Below are 19,278 nucleotides of genomic sequence, written 5' to 3'. Positions count from 1 at the left end.
GGGAAGGCAACTTTGGTCACTTCCTAGTATCATTATTAGAAACGCTGCTTGAAACCGCCTCATTGTAAGGGCTTAGCTTTCAGTAAATTCTCTTTGTGAGATCAGGTGAATAAATTGCTGGTATGAACCCATTCACCTGGTTCCATTGACGTGGAGCCAAATAGGTCTGTGTTTGAATTCCCGCTCTACTGCTCTGTGCTCTTGGTAAACCACAGAGCCTGTCCTAGCTCTGGTTACATCGTATGTAAAGTGGGGATGTTATTCTACTTGCAGGATTGTTATGAAAATTAGAACTAACATATTTCAAATGCCTGGAGTGGTGCCTATTTTTCACCAAGAGTATGTATTGTATTGTTGATTTTGCAGTGGAGCTTTGTCTCTTTGTATTCAACATACAAGGGTTGACATGTGAACTTGGGCATTAACCAGTTAAAAATGTGACAGTGAAGAAACTAAGGTTTGTGGAGGCACGTTGGTTTGGCCTCTTATCATCTTATCACATTTGACATAAGTGACAAAAGGAATGAGAATATATTAATATGTTTAACTTTTATTGCAACTATAAATCAGTGAGACAGACTGATAGAAAGTCCATAGGATATATATATACATATATAAAATTGTAAGTGAAACAAGTAATAACAACAGGGACCAGAAAAAAAAAAGAGTTGTTGTTTAGGCTGTGACTGCAGACTGATTCTGGTACAGTAATCCCTAAATTTTGCTCCTCAATTTTTGCTTTGTTGGAATTCCAGTGCCCGGCAACTAGTTATTCTCTGCACAGATAAAATAATAGTATGTTCCCTAAATCACAGGAAGGAATATATTAATGGCCAGAATTGTCTCAGTTTTAAGTTTTTGTTCCTGAAGCTTTTCTCGGAACTTCTGTCAGACTTTCTCTTAGACTTTTTCTTGGACTGTCTAGCCTGAATCTGCCAGAAAAGTCTCATGGACAAAAGAATTGAAGTATTGGCCAAGAATATTTGTGGACAAATGTGTCTATAGAACATTGTGGCTTATTGTAATTTGACTAGACCTCATGATTTTTGTAATGCATACATGGAATAGAGTTATTAGTACAAAATATGCAAGTGAGATTATTTAGAATGGAATTGAATTTGTCAGTACTTTATGGTTTTTTGTCAAGAGTGCCCTACCAGTCACAAGTTTGAGGAGCCGTGCGCTGGTACCTCAGATGATACTTTATGTTCATGAGATGAGAGAAAAGAAGAGAGATCGTGAGGGAAATTTCCAAAGATGAGTCACTTTTAGGGGTCCTTTCTGTTTGTTTTTCTTCAGTTGGCCAGTTGGTCTCAGAGAAGATTGAACCAAAATGTCTAGAATTCTGCACATAATCTTTTTTCATTCTGGTCTCTGTGAATAAAGAGACTGGGGAGTCGGGAACATTTTAACAATTCCATTCATCAGGGAGTGAGTCTCAGAAGGTTCATCTGTCAGGGAGTGGGAAGTATGGGGAGTTTAGTTTTTGTTTTTTTTGTTTTTTTTAAGGAACTGTGGTTGTTAGCAGAAGCACAGCGAAACCTCAGACAGATTTACATGTCCCGAACAAGGTTATAAATCTTGGCCTTGACTCCTCCGTCTGGCTTCTTGCTGGCCAGCAGCAGGGGACAGGACGATGGTTCAGACCTGACTGAGGGGCCCTCCATGCTGAGGAGGCTCTGTTAGAAGACTTGACTTCTCACCTGGTCCTACTCTGTGCCTGGTTTTTTTTTGGTGGTGGGGGTAGGGGTGTGGATGTGGACCAGTCTCCATTCTGTCTGGAAAGTGATAGGCAGGAGCAGCAAAATCTTGGAGGAGTGGTGGGTTCAGAGCCGTCGCTTTGTCTTCATACTGACCTTTCTGACTTCTGTACCAGCGACAAAGAACCCGAGGAACACGCTTGCTGTCCGCTGTAGACGTGGAAGGGGGAATGAGGCGTGTCAGGTCTTTGACTTCGAGGGGCGGCATTCTTAGATCTGGGCTTAGAGTGAGGCGGCCTTGGGACGTCTGGACCGGCTGGGGTTAGAGAGCGCATCTGGGCTAGCACGTCAAAGGGAGTGGACCTTGGAAGCCATGACATTAACGCTCTCACACTGCGCTGTAGTCACTGATACACTGTTCCAGACACGTGGGCAGCCATACCCTCTGAGTCCTCAGGCTGATGGCAATAGCACTGATTTGTGACATAGTTTATTTCATTCTTGGTTCACTCTAGAAAATTCTGTCTTATGGGTGAGAAATCTGCTTTCTCCTAGCTTCCATTCATTGTGCCCACATCAGCCCCGTAGAACACTCTGAATGAATCTAATCCTCTTCTACATGAACGCTGTTTTGCTGGAAGCCTGGTTCCTCTAAAGCCTGCTACTGTCAAGGCTGAAAAAAAAAGAGGAAGTGTTAGTTGCTCAGTCGTGTCTGACTCTTTGTGACCCCATGGACTGTAGCCCACCAGGGTCGTCTGTCCGTGGAATTCTTCTGGCAAGGATACTGGAGTGGACAGCCATTCCCTCCTCTAGGGGATCCTTCCTGACCCAGGGATCGAACCTGCATCTTTTGTGTCTCCTACGTTGGCAGGCAAGTTCTTTACTGTCTGAGCCACCAGGGAAGCCTAGATAGCTAGTTTCTCGTACTGTTCCTCATGTAACATGATCCAGACCCCTTCTTTCTTGATTTCTTTCATTTTTCACTCCACTTTGTCCATATCTCTTTTATGTGGTACCCATAAATGAAAACAGTATTCTGTTTGTAATATAACCAGTTATATGAAATAAAGAAATTGTTACTTCTTCTGATATTGACTCCATATATCTATAAATGCAGCCAAAGATGGTGATAGCCTTCCTGCTTTTGTTTATAATCAGTTAAAACACCCATATCTTTCACATTACTTCTTTCATTCTTTTTTCCTTCCAGTTTTATTGAGATATAGCTGACACAATAGCACTGTATAACTGATACGTAGCACTGTTTAAGGTGTTACAGCAAAATGAATTGACTTACATACATCATGAAATGATGACCACAAGAAATCTAGTGAACATCCGTTATCATACTGATGCAAAATTAAAGAAATAGAAAAAATTTTTCCTTGTGATGAAAACTCTTAGGATTTATTCTCTTAACTTTCATATATGACTTAAACTGTAAATTATATTTATTATGTTGTACATTACATCTCTAGTACTTATTTATCTTATTCCTGGAGTTTGTCAGTTTCGACCACCTTCCTTCAATGCCCGCTCCTCCCATCGCCTGCCTCTAGTAACCATGAATCTGATTTCTTTTTCTAAGAATTTGTATATAATTAACCTGCAATACTATGTTCATTCCTGGTGTACATCATACTGATTTGATATTTCTATATATTTCAAAATGATCACCACAGTAAGTCTTGTTACCATGAAATATCCATGTCTTTTAATTAACGGGCCAATTTTTTTCTTCCAGATTTTGACCCACCTTCCAGCCTAAGACTTTTTGGAATTTTCAGTTTGTCATACAGCATACTAGCTATCTCTCTCAGCTTTGTGATAAACCTGAATTCTGTTCATTCATGTCTTTGATAAAAGAATGAATAATAGGAGTAAGATAATAGCTGGGTGAGGTGACATTCCACTAAAACTCCCTCTGGGTTGGCGTTGGCCCCTTCTTGGGGTAACCATATCTCTTTATCTTGTCCATAAGTATTCATGACAATAAACTCAGTGAAAAGCTTTACTGAAATCAAGACAGCAATGTAGTCCTTGTATTTCTCAACCAGTGCCTCTATTCCCAAAAGAAAACCCTCTCGTGCAGGGGTTGGCAAACCATGGCATGCAGGCCAAGTTTGGCCCACTGTTTGTTTTTGTAAATAAAGTTTTATTGTCATGCCTATTCATTCACATATTGTCTATGGCTGCTTTTACACTAGAGTGGTGGAGTAGAGTAGTTGCTGCAGAAATTACCTGGCTGGAAAAACATAAAATGTTTACTGTCTTGCCCTTCCCAGAAAAGGTTTGCTGATCTCTGCTTGAGAGTGAGGTTGATAGTGGCCAGGCCAGACATGTATGTTATAATGGGAGCACTTGGCCTGCACTGATTCTTTTTTTTTTGCACTGATTCTTGTGGGACCAAATATCGCTGGGAATTTATGGGTATAGGGGTGGGTAGTGACTGGTTGGTCCTGTATGTAGCTCTAGGCTAGAGTTCTATTCTTCAGGAGACTGCTCCTCAGCAATAGCTGTACTTTGGAGAAATTGCCCAAATCACCATGCAGGTGCCCCTGGCTTGTATCTAACAAGGGAATGGGGCATTTGTTTCACTTTCTAACTTCCTGGGAAATACAGCAGGGCAGGTGTGGCCTTGGGCTTTTCAACTTTGGGAGGTGTTTCTGACCCCTTAGCTAACGGGAAGGAATGACTGTGGAGACATGACTTGATTCGGTAACAACAGGGTTTCTGTGGACTCAACCCCGGTCTTTCACTTCATCAGCCAGATCTGTGTTTTCTGCTGGTGTCTGGCCGGACAGGGAGCCCCGTGGGCCGACCTGTGAAGTACAACATCGTGGGAGTGGGCAACCTGATTGGCCCTCAGGTTTACATTACCACCAGCGGGGCCGCCTACATCCTGTTTGGCTTTGGTAAGAAGCGAGGCTCATTTTTGCTGCTCTCCCCATGGGTGTGTGGTGAGGTCTCCCTGGGCGATGGGGAGAAAGCCTGGAGTCTCTGACACCAGCCCTCTGTCACCTCCTCTGCTGGGGACCCCCTGCCACAGGGTATTCACTCTGTTGTCCCTGGCCGCCTTCTCCAATGAGAAGACTGCCCAGCATCTGCTTAGCCACCTCCCTACTGGCTCCCTGTGTGAATCCATCCCTCCACCCAGGCTCTGGGTCTCCCACTCCTGTCCTCCCCCTGGGAAAGTTCTGTTGAGTTCAGCTTCTCCACGTTGGTTCTTCTGTGCTGTTAGGTAATATCCAGGCTGTCGCCCTGCGGGATATTTTCGTTCAGGCCCAAAATCGAGACAGCTTACCACCTTCCCTGCAGATAGAGGAACCTGAGTGGGAGAAGCGGAGATCCGTCAACCTCTCTGAGCTCATTGATGTTTACAGGTGAGCTCATTGATGTTTACAGGTGGGCAGCCGCCTGGTCCTGCCATGGTGAGACCTGAGCCCATGCATGCCTGGAATCTCGGTGTCTGGAGGGCTGGCAGACACGTGGGCACAGGTTTGGGGATAAAAATGGTGCCTGGCCTTCATGGACCACCTCCCAATCTGGTTGCAGGGAGTTAGAAGTGCTCTTCTCCTGGCGACCTAATGTGTTGATGTCTGTGTGTGGGTGATCACTTTGCATACAGCGGGCAGAAAAGGGTATTTGTTTGCAGTGGGAGTCAGAGCAGGGCAGTTGAGACTGGGGAACCTCAGGTAGGGAAATGGATTTATTTAACAGAACTGCTTGTAAAACTCTGCTGAAGGATCAGCCCTGCTGCATTCCTGAGTTTTTCTCTTAAAGAATCATTGTGGCAGAGGCAAAAATAACAGCCATGAAATCTTTTTTTTTTTTGTCCCTCATTTTTTTCCTAACTAAAAGCATGTTATTTGTCATATGCAGTGGATGTTATCCATTTCACCCTGGGCTTGTGTAATAATTATCTTTGTTATTTTTCTACCAGAAGCTTCAGATCGCCTTCTAGCATTTTCTTTGTTGTTTAGTGCTAAGTTGTGTCTGACTCAGTCCTATCCAACTCCTTGAAACCCCATGGACTGTAGCCCACCAGGCTTCTCTGTCCATGGGATTTCCCAGGTAAGAATACTGGAGTGGGTTGCCATTTTCTTCTCCAGGGCATCTTCTCGACCCAGGGGTTGAACCCATGTCTCTTGCATTGCACGTGGGTTTTTCACTGCTGAGCCACTGGGGAAACCCAGCATTTTCTTAGGCAGCATCATATTGTGTCAGTGTATTTGACAGATGTTAAATAGAGTGGTCCTAGTTGTACAAAGGAAGAAATATTGGGCTGGTCAAACAGTTCATTTGAGTTTCCCCTTAAGATCTTACAGAAAAACCCAAATGAACTTTTTGACCAACCCAATAATTTGATGAAGTGTCAAGTGTGAGCTGGTGCTGAAACTCCAATATTCTGGCCCCTTGACAGGAGAAACCAGCTCATTAGAAAAGACCCTGATGCTGGGAGAGATTGAGGGCAGGAGGAGAAGGGGGTGACAGAGAATGAAATGGTTAGATACCATCACTGACTCAGTGGACATGAGTTTGAGCAAACTCCAGGAGATGCTGAAAGACAGGGAAGCCTGGCATGCTGCAATCCATGGGATCACAGAGTCGGATACAACTTAGTGACTGAACAACAACAATGACGAGAGTATGAGCTGCTGTCCAAGCTTAATGACAGTTTCAGGCATCCTGTCCCGACCTCTGGCTCCTTCCCTGTGATTGTTCTCAGCTCTGTTATCTTTCCAGAACATGCAATGTGAGGGGCACTTTTCTTGTCTTTTCCTTCTGAAATTGCGTAAATTTTCTAGGGCTCCTTGATTTCTAAAGAAGCCAGGAAAAAGAGATTCAACTGAAACAGCAAGAGTGCCCCTCTTTTAAAAAAAAATTTTTTTTGGCTACACCATGTAGCATGTGGGATCTCACTCCCCCTCTCAGGGAGTGAACACATGTTGCCTGCATTTTAAGCATGGAGTCTAAAGCACTGGACCACCAGGAAGGTCCCAAGACAAGATACTGCTAGGAGACTAATGCAAGGGTCTGTACAGACATCTGGACTTAGAGGATTAGCCAGAATATGTGGGCAGGAATTTCACCCCAGCCTGAGACTGTCGGGGTCTCTCGTTTAACTCAGCGATGGGGTGGAGCTCCTCCAGATGGTGAAGGCGCCGGATTCCAACAGCAGCAACCTCCTGATCACAACCACACAAGGCCTCGTCCTGCTTCGGGGGCAGAACCTCACCCCTTCCTGGGTCTTGGGCCTCCAAGGCCTGCACAGGTTAGTGATGTACTCCTATTCACTCAAAACCGCCTGGAACCATTGCTTGATGTTAATATCTGGAGCTGGTGCAAGGGGAGGGGGGTCCCATTCTCCCCTTCTGGTCCTTCACTTCCCATCACTCACATTGCTCTCACTTGCAGCCAGCCTACTCCGGGGTATTTCACGGATGATGAGACGATAGATTTCCTTCTGCAGATACCGAATGGAGTTGGGATGAAAAAGGTAAAACCTGGGGATGAAGATCAAGTCAGAACATATATCCAGGATGAACTTGGTGTCCAGGCCTGCACTTGGCATCATGAAAGATAGAAAGAACCTGAAAACACGGTCCCTTCCTTCCAAGAACTCCAAGTGTAGCTGCGTGGGTGAAATGAGCAGTCACAATGCAGTGCTAACATCTACAGCAGCAGAAGCTTTTCTCGCTGCCCTGCTCCTTGTGTAGCAGTTCCTTGTGGATTCTCAGTGTCCATGTGCTTTCTGAAGTCTCTTGCTGGGGAAAGGCTGGTATCAATAAATGTACCACTTCAGTTTATATACTGAGATTTCAGAGAAGGTGGGCCAGCTGGGGAGGTGGGTTGTCATGGAGGACTTCATGAAGGAGGGAAAGGTGATCAGGGCCTGGCAGTTGAATTGCGTTTCTAGAAGAGGGGCAGATCCACTCAGGAGCTCCAGAGGCCCTGAGATGGATGGTGGCGTGTATTCCAAGGTCACCAATGTTGTTGTTGTTTGGTCACTAAGTCGTGTCTGACTCTCTGTGACCCCATGGACTGTAGCCTGCCAGGCTCCTCTATACATAGGATCTCCCAGTCAAGAATACTGGAGTGGGTAGCCTTGTTTTCCTGTAGGGGGTCTTCCCGACCCAGGGATCAAACCCAAGTCTCCTGTGGCTCCTGCATTGTAGGCAGATTCTTTGCCTGCTCAGCCATCAGGGAAGTCCCTGAGATTTTGGCAAATGAGAAGCTGTTTTGTTCTAGAACTGTGAGATATGAGGGATGAGGGATTTGGGGTGATGAGCAAATATACATGCAGCCAGGAATTTTGAATTCCCCTTAATTATCTTTTGAGAGATACAACTGAGTGAGTTTTCTCTTATTTATTTTTTGCCTGTTCAGAGTTTGCTCTTTTAAATTTGAGGCTCCCCTTGGTCTGAGCTGCACCTGCCAGGATGCACGTGGCAGAGTCAGGGGATAGGATGAGCTGTCACCTGATCGTGTTCTCCTAACTGTGGTTGGCCATGGTCACCAGCAGGAAGGGACAGAGACGAGGCCTGGGTTTTAGCTCCTCCACAGCAGAATAGCTGCTCTGCCCAGGACCTCCCCAAGTACAGAGTAATCGGTGTCACTTCCTGTCTCTGAGCCTCCGTTTCCTCATCTGACGACTAGAGGAGGCCTTGATGATTTATAATGTCCCTTCCCACCGGGAATCCTGCAGTCCTTTGGGCTCCGTCTAGACTTCTGGTTGTTGTTGTTCAGTTGCTAAGTCATGTCCGAATCTTTGTGACCCCATGGACTGCAGCACATCAGGACTCCATGTCCCTCTCTGTCTTCCAGAGTTTGCCCAAGTTCATGTCCTTGTCCAGACTCCTGGACCTAGTTACGTAATGCTCCCTGAACACCCCATTGTTTGCATCTGGTTTAAGCTCCGTTAATGTATGTGGTGTTTGCGTGTCTGTGGGTTTTTGTCTGGTTTTGTGTCTGTGCGTTTTGCTGTCTGTCTGAGGATGGGTCGTACTCATCGCCTTCTCTTCTGCAGGTGATGGTGGTGGATGGAGACTCTGGCCTGGTCACGTGGAGTTACAGCATCCCGTGTCACATGAAAGAAACTCCCGCCACATCAGCAGCCACTGTGGAGCAGAAATCTGTCTTCCTCTTCTGGGCTGAAGGGCTGTCAGCTGCATCGCCCAATCCCGTGAGTGAGCCTAATGTCAGATGGCACCTGCTCTTGAAGCTGACTGGGTCTGGAGGTCTTATTAGACCTGCTGTCTTCCGAGCGGTTGTGGGTAGAGACAGTGGCCTGGATGGGTGGGAAGCCCAGAAGGGAGGGCGTGTGTGTGTGCATGAGGCTGATTCGCTTCACTGTGCAGCAGAAACCATCTCACTGTTGTGAGGAAACCACGTTGTTGTTTCTAGTCGCTAAGTCATCGCTGACTCTCTCCATCGGCTGAAGATGAAGGTTCCCCTGGGGGTTCACGGGAGAGACGTTCTGATGTGCAGAAGGCAGATTTGAGAACAGGTTTCTTTTTGATTCAGTTACTTACTTAATTTTTGGCTGTGCCAGGTCTTTGTTTCTGTGCGGGCTTTTGTCCAGTTGGAGCGAGTGGGCGCTACTCTCTCGCTGCAGTGGCTCCTCTTCTTGCAGGGCATGGGCTCTAAGGTGTACGGGCTTTAGTAGCTGCAGCACGTGGACTCAGTAGTTGTGGTTCCCGGGCTCGAGAGCACAAATTCAGTAGATGTGGTGCATGGGCTCAGTAGTTACTGCACTCTGGCACGTGGGATCTTCCCAGACTAGGGATCGAACCCACATCTCCTACACTGGCAGGCACATTCTTCACTTCTGAGCCACCAGGGAAGCCCTGAGAACATCTTCAGTACTATCCTGAGGGGCTTTAATGGGGTTGAGGAGATGGGGGTGCTGCCTCTGCCAGGTGCCAGGGGGTTTTGAGTAAGACTCACTCTGATTTAGTTCAGTTAAACCCAAGTTGACCAGCACCTACTGTGTGCCAGGGACCTCAGGGTAGACTGGGGACAGTGTGGCCTTCTGAAGGACGAGCAGATGATCGTGGGTGATGGGGAGCCTGACGGAGGGGGAGTCCTGCATTCATCAGCCATGCACTCTAGAACTTAACCTTTTCTGAGTCTCACGCTCTTTATCCGTTAATGCAGATGCTAATATAGTCCCTCGCTTTAGGATCAGATTTCCATTGATGATTGTCCTAACTTTGAAGTTCCCTGACGGATGACCATGGACATTCTACTTAACATTTAACTTCCTGGTTTCCTCACTTAATAAAATGAGGGACTCAGACTAGATGACTCTCAAATGTAAGCGTCTACAAATAAGCACAAAACAAAAGCAGGCTACAAATGCTCTAAGGGGATGCAGCTACAAAGTTTAGATGGAAGCACAAAAGGAGGAGGGTCTTCGTTTCGTGGAGGGGGTCGGCGATTAGGGAGCTTTTCGCACAAGAGATGACATCGAGTTGGAGACCTCGTGACAAGTGTTTTAATGTGGAAGTGGCTCTTGAGGATGATGTCCAAAGGGAAATGAAATTGGCCAAGGACAGGTAAAACCTGTGAAGTGTGAGCTTGTTTCACAGACCTTCTTGGAGCATGGATGTGCAGGCACATAATCATAGGAGGCTGGGAAAGGCTGATTTAGGTTACATGGTGTAAGACCTTGGTTTTCACATGAAGGAGTTTGGGCTCCATTCTGTAGGCAGTGAGGAGGGACTTTCTTTCTTTTTTTTTAAACTTCTAATTTTATATTGGAGTGGCGCTAATATAAATAAATATAGTATAATATAAAGAGCCCACCTGCTAATGCAGGAGATGCGAGACCCGGGTTTGATCCCTGCTGGAGAAGGGCACAGCAACCCACTCCAGTATTCTTGCTTGGAGAGTCCCATGGACAGAGAGGAGCCTGGCGGACTACAGTCCATGGGGATGCAGAGAGTAGGATTCGACTGAGCAGCTAACACTTTCACTTTCACATAGTTGATTAATGTGTTGGTATCAGGTGTACAACAGAGAGATTCAGTTATATATATACATGTATCTCGTCTTTTTCAAATTCTCTTCCCATTTAGGTTGTTACAGAATGTTGAAGAGTTCCCTGTGCTATACTGTACACCCTTGTTGGTTATCCTTTTTTTTTTAATAACTTTTTATATTGGCGTATAGCCAGTTACCAGTGTTGTGATAGTTTCAGGTGGACCGCAAAGGGACTCCGCCACACATGTTATCCATTTTAAATATGGCAGTGTGCACCTGTCAGTCCCAAACTCCCTAACTATCCCTTCCCCCCAGCCTTCTCCCCTGGTAACTTAGGTGTCTGTGACGTGAATAGGCTATTTTCTTGTCATGTGAGCTGTCCATGGTGTGGGATTCTGGATACGGGAAATCCCTCTTACACTTTGTGGGTACTGGTGGGAGCGGGGTTGTGAGCTTCCCGCCCAAATGACCCCCGCCTGCTGATAGTGGAGGAGCAGGGCTGACAAGGGGAGGCACTGGGTAACCCATTCAGGGGGTTCCTGTGCTCTACGGCCTTGTGTCTGCAGAATATCAACCTTGCATGGAGTCAGATGGTGAAGAAAGTTCCGATGTGCATTGCTTCTGCCTTAGGGTGTCAGGAGACTGACACTGAGACCTTGGGATCTTTGTTTTTGTAATTAATGAGTGTCTGATCCATGTCTTAATTATTTCAGGAATAGATAAGATTTTTAGGATTTTTTTTTTTTTTTTTAGCTTGACACTTGCAGTTGGCTTTGCTATCCTGTGAAAGCAGGAGTCTTTGGTTCACCGTGTTTTTATAAGCAGGCTTTCCCTTGACAAAGCCCCTCCTGCTGCCAGGGAAGAACCGTTCCTGATACTCCCAGAGGCACCAGACTGAGGGCGCCATCATTTTCTCTCCTGGGGCATGCCTATTTTCTTTCTTCCTTTCTTTTTCCTATGAGGGAGAAAGCATAGGTGGTTTGATGAAGTTAGTGTTTAGTCAGTGTTTTGAGATTTGAAATGACATGTCTCTCGTACGTGGAGTTTCTCTCACACACACCTTGGTGTGGGATCCGGTCTTGGCCTCGTAGGGGATGAGTAACCCCCACCGTCTCTGCCGTCCTTTCATCTGAGCAACGTTGTACGAGGGAGAGTGGACTGACCTTTGCTCTCCCTGCTTCTCATTGTCAGGATGTCGTCCTGGGAACCGAGCCACCCAGCCTTCACCACCTCTACCTCCTGCATCCCACCTTCCCCTCCATCCTCCTGGATCTGGCCAATGCCACAGGCACTGTGACCGCTTCAGAGGGTAAGTCCCTGGGGGTGATGCAGAGGAGGGGAGGGGAGGTGCTGGCCAGGTGAGGGGGATGAGGGTGTGTGCTGTGGATGAGAGCAGGACTCTAAGTTGTTCAGTTGCTAAGTTGTGTCCAACTCTTTGCGACCCCATGGACTGCAGCACACCAGGCCTCCCTGTCCATCACCAACTCCGAGTTTACTCAAATTCATGCCCACTGAGTCAGTGATGCTTTGCAACCATTTCATCCTCTGCTGCCCTCTTCTTCTACCCTCAATCTTTCCCAGCATCAGGGTCTTTTCCAGTGAGTCGGCTCTTGGCATCAAGTGGTCAAAGTATTAGAGCTTCGGCTTCAGCATCAGTCCTTCCAGTGAATATTGAGGACTGATTTCATTTAGGATTGACTGGTTTGATCTCCTGGTTTGATCTCACTGGTTTGACTCGGTGTGCCCTGAGCGGCTCCCTGCATTGAGCGGCTCCCTGCATTTCCCTTGGTACCATGGTGCCTGGGGCCACCGTCCAAGAGCGCCCTCTGGGGTTGTACCTGGCTCACAGGGTGAGGACCCACGGTCCCCAAACATGCTAGAATGCTAGAAGCTATGGGGCAGTGCTATCCCATCCCCAAGGGTTCAGGGAGCTAATGTTTCAGCAGCCGTTTACCAATCATCAGCTGTGGGCTAGACACTGCGCCCAGTGCTGGGAATACAAATCAGAGTAGTTTCTCAACCCTGTAGGAGCTTAGGAGCCAGAACTCACTGCAAAGGATAAAACAGAGGCAGGATATTTCCTCAGGGCCTTTGTTTAGGCTCAGTGCATGCTCAGTCATGTCCGATTCTTTGCGACCTCATGGATTGTAGCCCTCCAGGCTCCTCTGTCTATGAGATTTGCCAGGGAAGAATACTGGAGTGGGTTAGGCTCAGTAGAGACTTTCTTACTGCACATGCCCAGTGCATGGAAACTGGAGCCAAGAGGAAAAGGGAAGAAAAATCACCTTCAATCTGACCACTCATAACCACTAACATTTGCAAGTGTTCTATTTCATGTTGTTCAGTTGCTGAGTTGTGTCCAACTCTTTGCGACCCCATGGCATACAGCACACCAGGCCTCCCTGTCCATCACCAACTCCCAGAGTTTGCTCAAATTCATGCCCACTGAATCAGTGATGCTATGCAACCATTTCATCCTCTGCTGCCCTCTTCTACCCTCAATCTTTCCCAGCATCAGGGTCTTTTCCAGTTAGTCAGCTCTTGGCATCAGGTGGTCAAAGTATAGGAGCTTCAGCTTCAGCATCAGTCCTTCCAATGAATATTGAGAACTGATTTCATTTAGGATTGATTGGTTTGATCTCCTTGGAGTCCAAGGGACTCTCAAGAGTCTTCTCCAATACAATTGAAAAGCATCAGTTCTTTGGTGTTCACACCTTTATGGTCCAGTTCTCACATTCATACGTGACTACTGGAAAAACCATAGCTTTGACAGTGCTGACCTTTGTCAGCAAAGTGATGTCACTGCTTTTTAATACACTGTCTAGGTTTGTCATAGCTTTCCTTCCAAGGAGCAAGGATTTTTTAATTTCATGGCTGCAGTCACTGTCCACAGTAATTTGGGAGCCCAGGAAAATAAAATCTGTCACTGCTTCCACTTTTTCCCCTTCTTTTTGCCATGAAGTGATGGGACCAGATGCCATGATCTTACTTTTTTTAATGTTGAGTTTCAAGCCAACTTTTTCACTCTCCTCTTTCAGCCTCATCAAGAGGCTCTTTAGCTCTTCTTTGCTTTTTGCCATTAGGGTGTCATCTGCATATCTCAGGTTATTGATATTCCTCCCAGCGGTCTTGATTACAGATTATGATTCATCCAGCCTGGTATTTTGTATAATGTACTCTGCATATAAGTTAAATAAGTAGGGTGACAGTATACAGCCTTACTGTACTCCTTTCCCAATTTTGAACCAATCATTGTTCCAGTGAACATTACATACTGGTAATTAAGAATCAAGACCATTTTTATTGCAACACCTGGTTTATAGAGGCAGAATAAACACTAACTTGGTACATAGCTTAGGCCACGAGGTACTGACAGTCTAGGAGTTACCAGAATTTCTAGTTTGTTGTGCTCCCTTTTCTACCACAGTTGGCCAGTCCCCTCACTTCCTGATCTTGGGCTTTCTCAGAAGTAGCTTTGGGACTTACCTGGTAGCTCAGTGTAAAGAATCCACCTTGAAATGCAAGGGACATGGGTTCGACCCCTGGTCAGGGAACTAAGATTCCACATGCCACAGAGCAGCTAAGCCTGTGTGCCACGACTACTGAAGTCTGTGCGCCACAACTAGAGAGTCCATGGGCCACAACTGGAGAGTCTGTGTGCTGCAGTGAAAGATCCCACGAGACGCAATGAAGATCCAACGCAGCCAAAATAAATAAATTACTAAGTAAAAAAAGGTAGCCACTTTGGAGAAGCCAGGTACAGAGACAGAGAGTTTGCCGCTCTGCTGGCCAGCAGCTGCTCACCAGCATGCACCCATTGTCTAGTCGGTACCTTGTGTTGATTAGCGCTCCGTAAACGTCTTGTATGAATCAGCAGAGAAGGAAATGAGCGAATGAGTCTTGAGCCCAGCCACTCTCCTGTGAGTCCAAGTCTTCTGTCCTCATTGACTGCTCTCCTTTGTATCCTTCCTCAGTTGGGATCAACGACCTGTGGAAAGATGCCTTTTACGTTACCAGGACCGCAGGGCCCAGCTCTGAAGGGCACCCGGCACCCCTGGTGGTCAGCAAGCTCAGTCTGCGGTGGGCGCTGATGGAAGGCCAAATGGTCCAGCTGGAGGAGACCACCCCCAAAATTGGCCGCGGAGAGCTGCGCAGATTCCTCTCGAGGATAAAGTTCGTCGACTCTCCCTACCAGGTGACAAGCTTGGGAAAGAAATTGTGTGGTTACTCTTGAGGGTGAAGGGCAAACACAGCCAACTCCAAGTCTGCTCTTTAGAAGGTCAAGTGTGCGGGTGGGCACCTTCTTGAATTGCTGGGTATCAGGAAACAGCTGTTTTAGACCAGCATTATTTTGTAGGGGTGAGTGATGACCTTGAACTATATTGCTTGGTTGTTCTGAGCTGGAAATGGTACCCTCTCTCTTAAAGGAGACATTTGGAAGTGGGGGGTCATGGCTTTTACTGTTACTCCGGGTCTTTCCTGGGTAAGGCTGGTGATGCCAGCCTTGTGCAGGGCTTGTGGCAGTTACCTACTGTGAAGAACTCTTATTGTTGTTGTTGAATTGCTAAGTTGTGTCTCTTTGACCACATGAACTGCAGCATGCCAGGCTTCCCTGGCCTTCACCATCTCCTGGAGTTTGTTCAAACTCATGTCCATTGAGTCAACGATGCCATCCAACCATCTCATCCTCTGCTGGCTTCTTCTCCTCCTGCCCTGAAGTCTTTCCCAGCATCAGGGTCTTTTCCAATGAGTTAGCTCTTCACATCATGTGGCCAGAGTATTGGAGCTTCACCTTCAGCATCAGCCCTTCCAATGAATATTCAGGGTTGATTTCCTATAGGACTGACTGGTTATTTTGCTCAAAATGCACCTCCTGCCCTCCTCAATACGACAGCCTAGTTCAGTGTTCAAGAATGTATCGTGGAAAAAGATAAGGTCTCTGGGCCTTTCTGGAGGGATACTTGTAAACTCTGGAGGCTAAGACAAAAGGATAGGGAAATAGAGGGATATTCTGACCTTGAGAGCCCTTCCATGTCTCTACCATGAAAAAAATTAAAGTCACTGATTCGTGCCCTTTTCTCCCTAGATCTAGGCTGCTGGACTCTGCAGTTCCAGAAGAAGTGAACGGAGTGTCACTGTCCCTCCCCAGCGGGTGTAAACATAATTCTTTGGAGAGGAGGACTTCTGTCACCCCTTTCCACCTCCTCTGCGTGACCATCGCCAGGCACTTGGAAAGGCACTTGGAGTTCTTTGGTAACAGCACCACCCGTTCGGCTGGGGTGTCTTACCTGCGTGCCCGACCCCTGGATTAACCCCTTCTCCTGGGCACTCTGTGTGGATAGTTGGGAACTGTGAATCTTACTGTTTTATTTTTTGTATGTCTAATTTATGAACCCTAGCTGGGAAATTCCAGGGAAGTTCTTCCTGGAACGTTTTGCTGTGCCTAACGCCCTGAGCGTGCATTTGTGTGTTCGTGTGGTGATGAAGTCTTCTCTAGATACGCACATCCTAAGCTCCCAGGGACCCAGGTTTTCATCCGTCTGAAACACATCTTGTTGGTTTGGGTCCTCTTGAGACAGGTCGCCGACCTCTGACTTGGAGGGCCCCTCAGCCTCTCTCCCCTATTCTCCCCCGGCTGGTACCTCGCCTGCCCCCTGACCTTGGCAGCAGCAAGAAAGACTGACGTGGGGATAGCACGAGCCAGCCAGAATTCTCATTTCTTCCTCGTCTTACGCTTCCTATCTTGTCTCCTCACATATTCCTTCTCTCTAGATGTAGTGACCATAACAATTAACCCTGATTGGTGTGAGGTGATACCTCATTGTAGTTTTGGTTTGCATTTCTCTAATAATGAGTGAGGGCTTCCCCAGTGGCTCAGAGGTTGTTGAGCATCTTTTCACGTGTTTATTGGCCATCTGTATGTCTTCTTCCTGGGAAAGACTGAAGGCAAAAGGAGAAGGGGACGGCAAAGGATGAGATGGTTAGATAGCATCACCGACTCAATGGACATGAATTTGAGCAAGGAGATAGTGGAGGACAGAGAAGACTGGTGTGCTGTAATCCATGGGATTGCAGAGAGTCAGACACGACTTAGCAACTGAACAACAATAACATATCTTCTTTGAAGAAATGTCTGGGTCTTCTGCCCGTTTTTTGATTGGGTTGTTTTTGTGCTGTTGAGCTGTGTGAGCTGCTTATAGATTTTGGAGATTAATCCTTTGTCAGTTGCTTTGTTTGCAATAATTTTCTCCCATTCTGACTATCGGAAGGGGAGCAAAAGTGGTTTAAATACCCCCTCCCCTTCCCCCCACCCCCTCCACCATCAAGGCCCAGAGGTTACGTCTCAGTTGATATTGCTCTGCCAGTCATGGTCATTGTTATCATGTTTACTTCAGATGTGCTTATGTGTATGCCATCCTCAGCTTAGAGGAAAACTCAAGTCAGGAACGACTGAGGCAGGCAGCCTCAGCCCCCTTCATCTCCACTCTGCTTCCTCAGCATCTTCTCCTCATGGGCATCTTCCTTTCTGCTCTTTTATTCAGGGAAATTTCTGCTCTGCTTGCACGAGAGCCAAGCTGTTTCTGGACTTTGACTCTGGCTCCTTGAGCCCAGCATGCAACCATTCTGCCGTGTACACTCCTCCTCCTTGCAGAGCCCTTGAAGCAGAGTATTTTGAGAAAATGTCTCTGTAAATACTATAGCTTTTATAAGTGGTGAAATTCTTTAGAGTTATCTCTAGCGCTTCCTCTTCCTCCTTCTGTATGAATACGTTACTTTATCAGGTTCTCTGTTAAACGTCTAGACCATTGTTCATACAGCAGGGAGTCCCACATGAGCCGGAGGAGAGCCACTTTTGTTCTGGAATAATTTTGATAAGTCATCCCTGAGTACACTCAGGTTCTCTCGTGACTTAAACCTGTGTCTTTTTAGCTTGTGTTAATAGATTACTCAACTTTAGAGATTACAGAAAATTGGGATGCCAGATTTAAAGGGATATGTCTGAATTGCCCACTGGTAGGCATTGTGACCTAACAGAAGTTGGTAGCCAGAGCTCTAAGCAACCATGGTGCCCAGCCTGTAGACTGGTCTTTTAACCAGGTTTCTGCCCTCTCATCCCCTCTGCCTTAAGTCCCTGAAAGCAAATTTGGTTCTACCTCTTTGAAAGGCATGTGTGGGTCCAGCTTATTGTAAACTTAGGGGAACAATTAGAAGACATCCAGGAGCATGGGATTGATTCCAGATTCACTTCTAGGGTTTGAATCTGCCTGGCTAGAAGGGTGTAGGATCAAGTTTGGTCTAGGAGAGAATCCTAAGGACTAATTCAGTCAGCTGAATACCTAAAGCCTGAGTGCCCATCCTATGGCCCGGGGCTGGGCCACCTGGTGCCCTGCCCCATGAAGGCTTACTGGGAAGCCACCCACTTTAGGCAAGAGTCAAATGCAGAGTTGTTTACTGAGGATCTGGTTTGAGAGGGACTGCTGAGGGCAGAAGACTGTATTTATGTTGGGCGTGTCCCAGAAACACATCAGTAGCAGTCAGGGGAAAAAAAGTCCCTAAATTCTTTGTGGTGTGTTTGCAAACCAACTTAATTAACATACACTGTTTTGACCCTGATCATTTTGAATCTCTCTCTGGCTAAAACAGCAGGACACAGGTTTCCTCTTTCTCTTGCAGCCAGTACAGTGGGGTGTACATGGTGGATAAAGATCGAGGAAGCTTCATCTGACCGGTGTGGGTGCTGGGCTGTTGTCAAACATGTCCCTGAACTTCCCTCTCTTCTCAGGCAACCCCCTGACCAGACGTCTAAGACAGGAAGGGCTCCTCTCCTCCCCTGAGCTCCACTTGGGGTGCCAGCAGAGCCCATCAACCACTACTTAGAAACGGTACTGACTTCTGAGAACACAAGGCTGTTCCTTCTCCCAGCACCTCCTTTTTACATCCCTTATGAACCCTCCACCCTAGATAACATCTTCCCCACCATCCCCCTTCCAGAGGGTCTCTGCCACCTTTCCTCGTGTGGTCCAGTGGCTTCCCCTCCCCACCCCCGCCCCTTCGAATGTGAATGGCCATCCTTAGTACCCGTGTTTAAGGAGAGCCGGCTGGTACGTTGTCAGGAAGCACTATTTAAAATGTGAATTGTTACAGAACAAATAAACACTGTGTATAGGAGCATACGTGTGTGCCGCTCACATTTTTTCCAGCCGTCAAGGATGGTGTGTTCTCCTTGATGGAAGAGGGAAGGGGCGAGTCGGTGGATGTGAGCCGGAGGCTCAGAGAGGAGTGTCAGCTGCAGCCTGATCTCTGGGGAAGCGTCCCTTGGTTTCTCCACTGGGGAACCGCTGTCCTGTCCTCATGGTCTCGGTGGGCTGGTTTTTTGTTTTTGTTTTGCTGCACCCACTGCTTGTCGGATATCTCAGTTCCCTGACCAGAGACTGAACCTAGGCCATGGCACTGAAAGCCTGGCATCCTAAGCATTAGGCCGCCAGGGGACTTCAGGGGGGCTGTTTTGGGGGTGGCCTGTCCCTGCAGGCTGTGGGAGCCTTCTCACGTGTCCTACTCTCCTGGTCTCTCCAAGGATAATGTGTAATTA

General features: G+C 47.0%; 1 protein-coding gene across 3 annotated transcripts in view; it reads left to right on the top strand.

The window, feature by feature from the left end:
• Positions 1-18,860, top strand: part of FAM234B (family with sequence similarity 234 member B) — a 40,181-nt gene extending 21,321 nt beyond the window's left edge. The window contains exons 6-14 of one of the 3 annotated variants that reach the window (XR_011566730.1): positions 4,468-4,615; positions 4,942-5,083; positions 6,832-6,975; positions 7,119-7,200; positions 8,731-8,886; positions 11,880-11,997; positions 14,663-14,883; positions 15,775-15,941; positions 18,472-18,860. Coding sequence is in view for 2 of the 3 variants with exons in the window: in XM_070790053.1 (XP_070646154.1) it covers positions 4,468-4,615; positions 4,942-5,083; positions 6,832-6,975; positions 7,119-7,200; positions 8,731-8,886; positions 11,880-11,997; positions 14,663-14,883; positions 18,472-18,483 (1,023 nt within the window). In the remaining variant the exon portion in view is untranslated. Of the gene's footprint in view, positions 1-4,467; positions 4,616-4,941; positions 5,084-6,831; positions 6,976-7,118; positions 7,201-8,730; positions 8,887-11,879; positions 11,998-14,662; positions 14,884-15,774 lie in introns of all 3 variants that reach the window. The other 2 variants (XM_070790053.1, XM_070790054.1) reach the window with 2 other exon arrangements.
• The last annotated feature ends 418 nt before the right edge of the window (positions 18,861-19,278 follow it).

This window comes from Bos indicus, chromosome 5 (assembly GCF_029378745.1).
Source record: "Bos indicus isolate NIAB-ARS_2022 breed Sahiwal x Tharparkar chromosome 5, NIAB-ARS_B.indTharparkar_mat_pri_1.0, whole genome shotgun sequence".
NCBI classification, from domain to species: Eukaryota; Metazoa; Chordata; class Mammalia; order Artiodactyla; family Bovidae; genus Bos; species Bos indicus.
The sequence above is the reverse complement of the archived record's forward strand: the minus strand, read 5'-3'. Positions and strand labels throughout refer to the sequence as shown.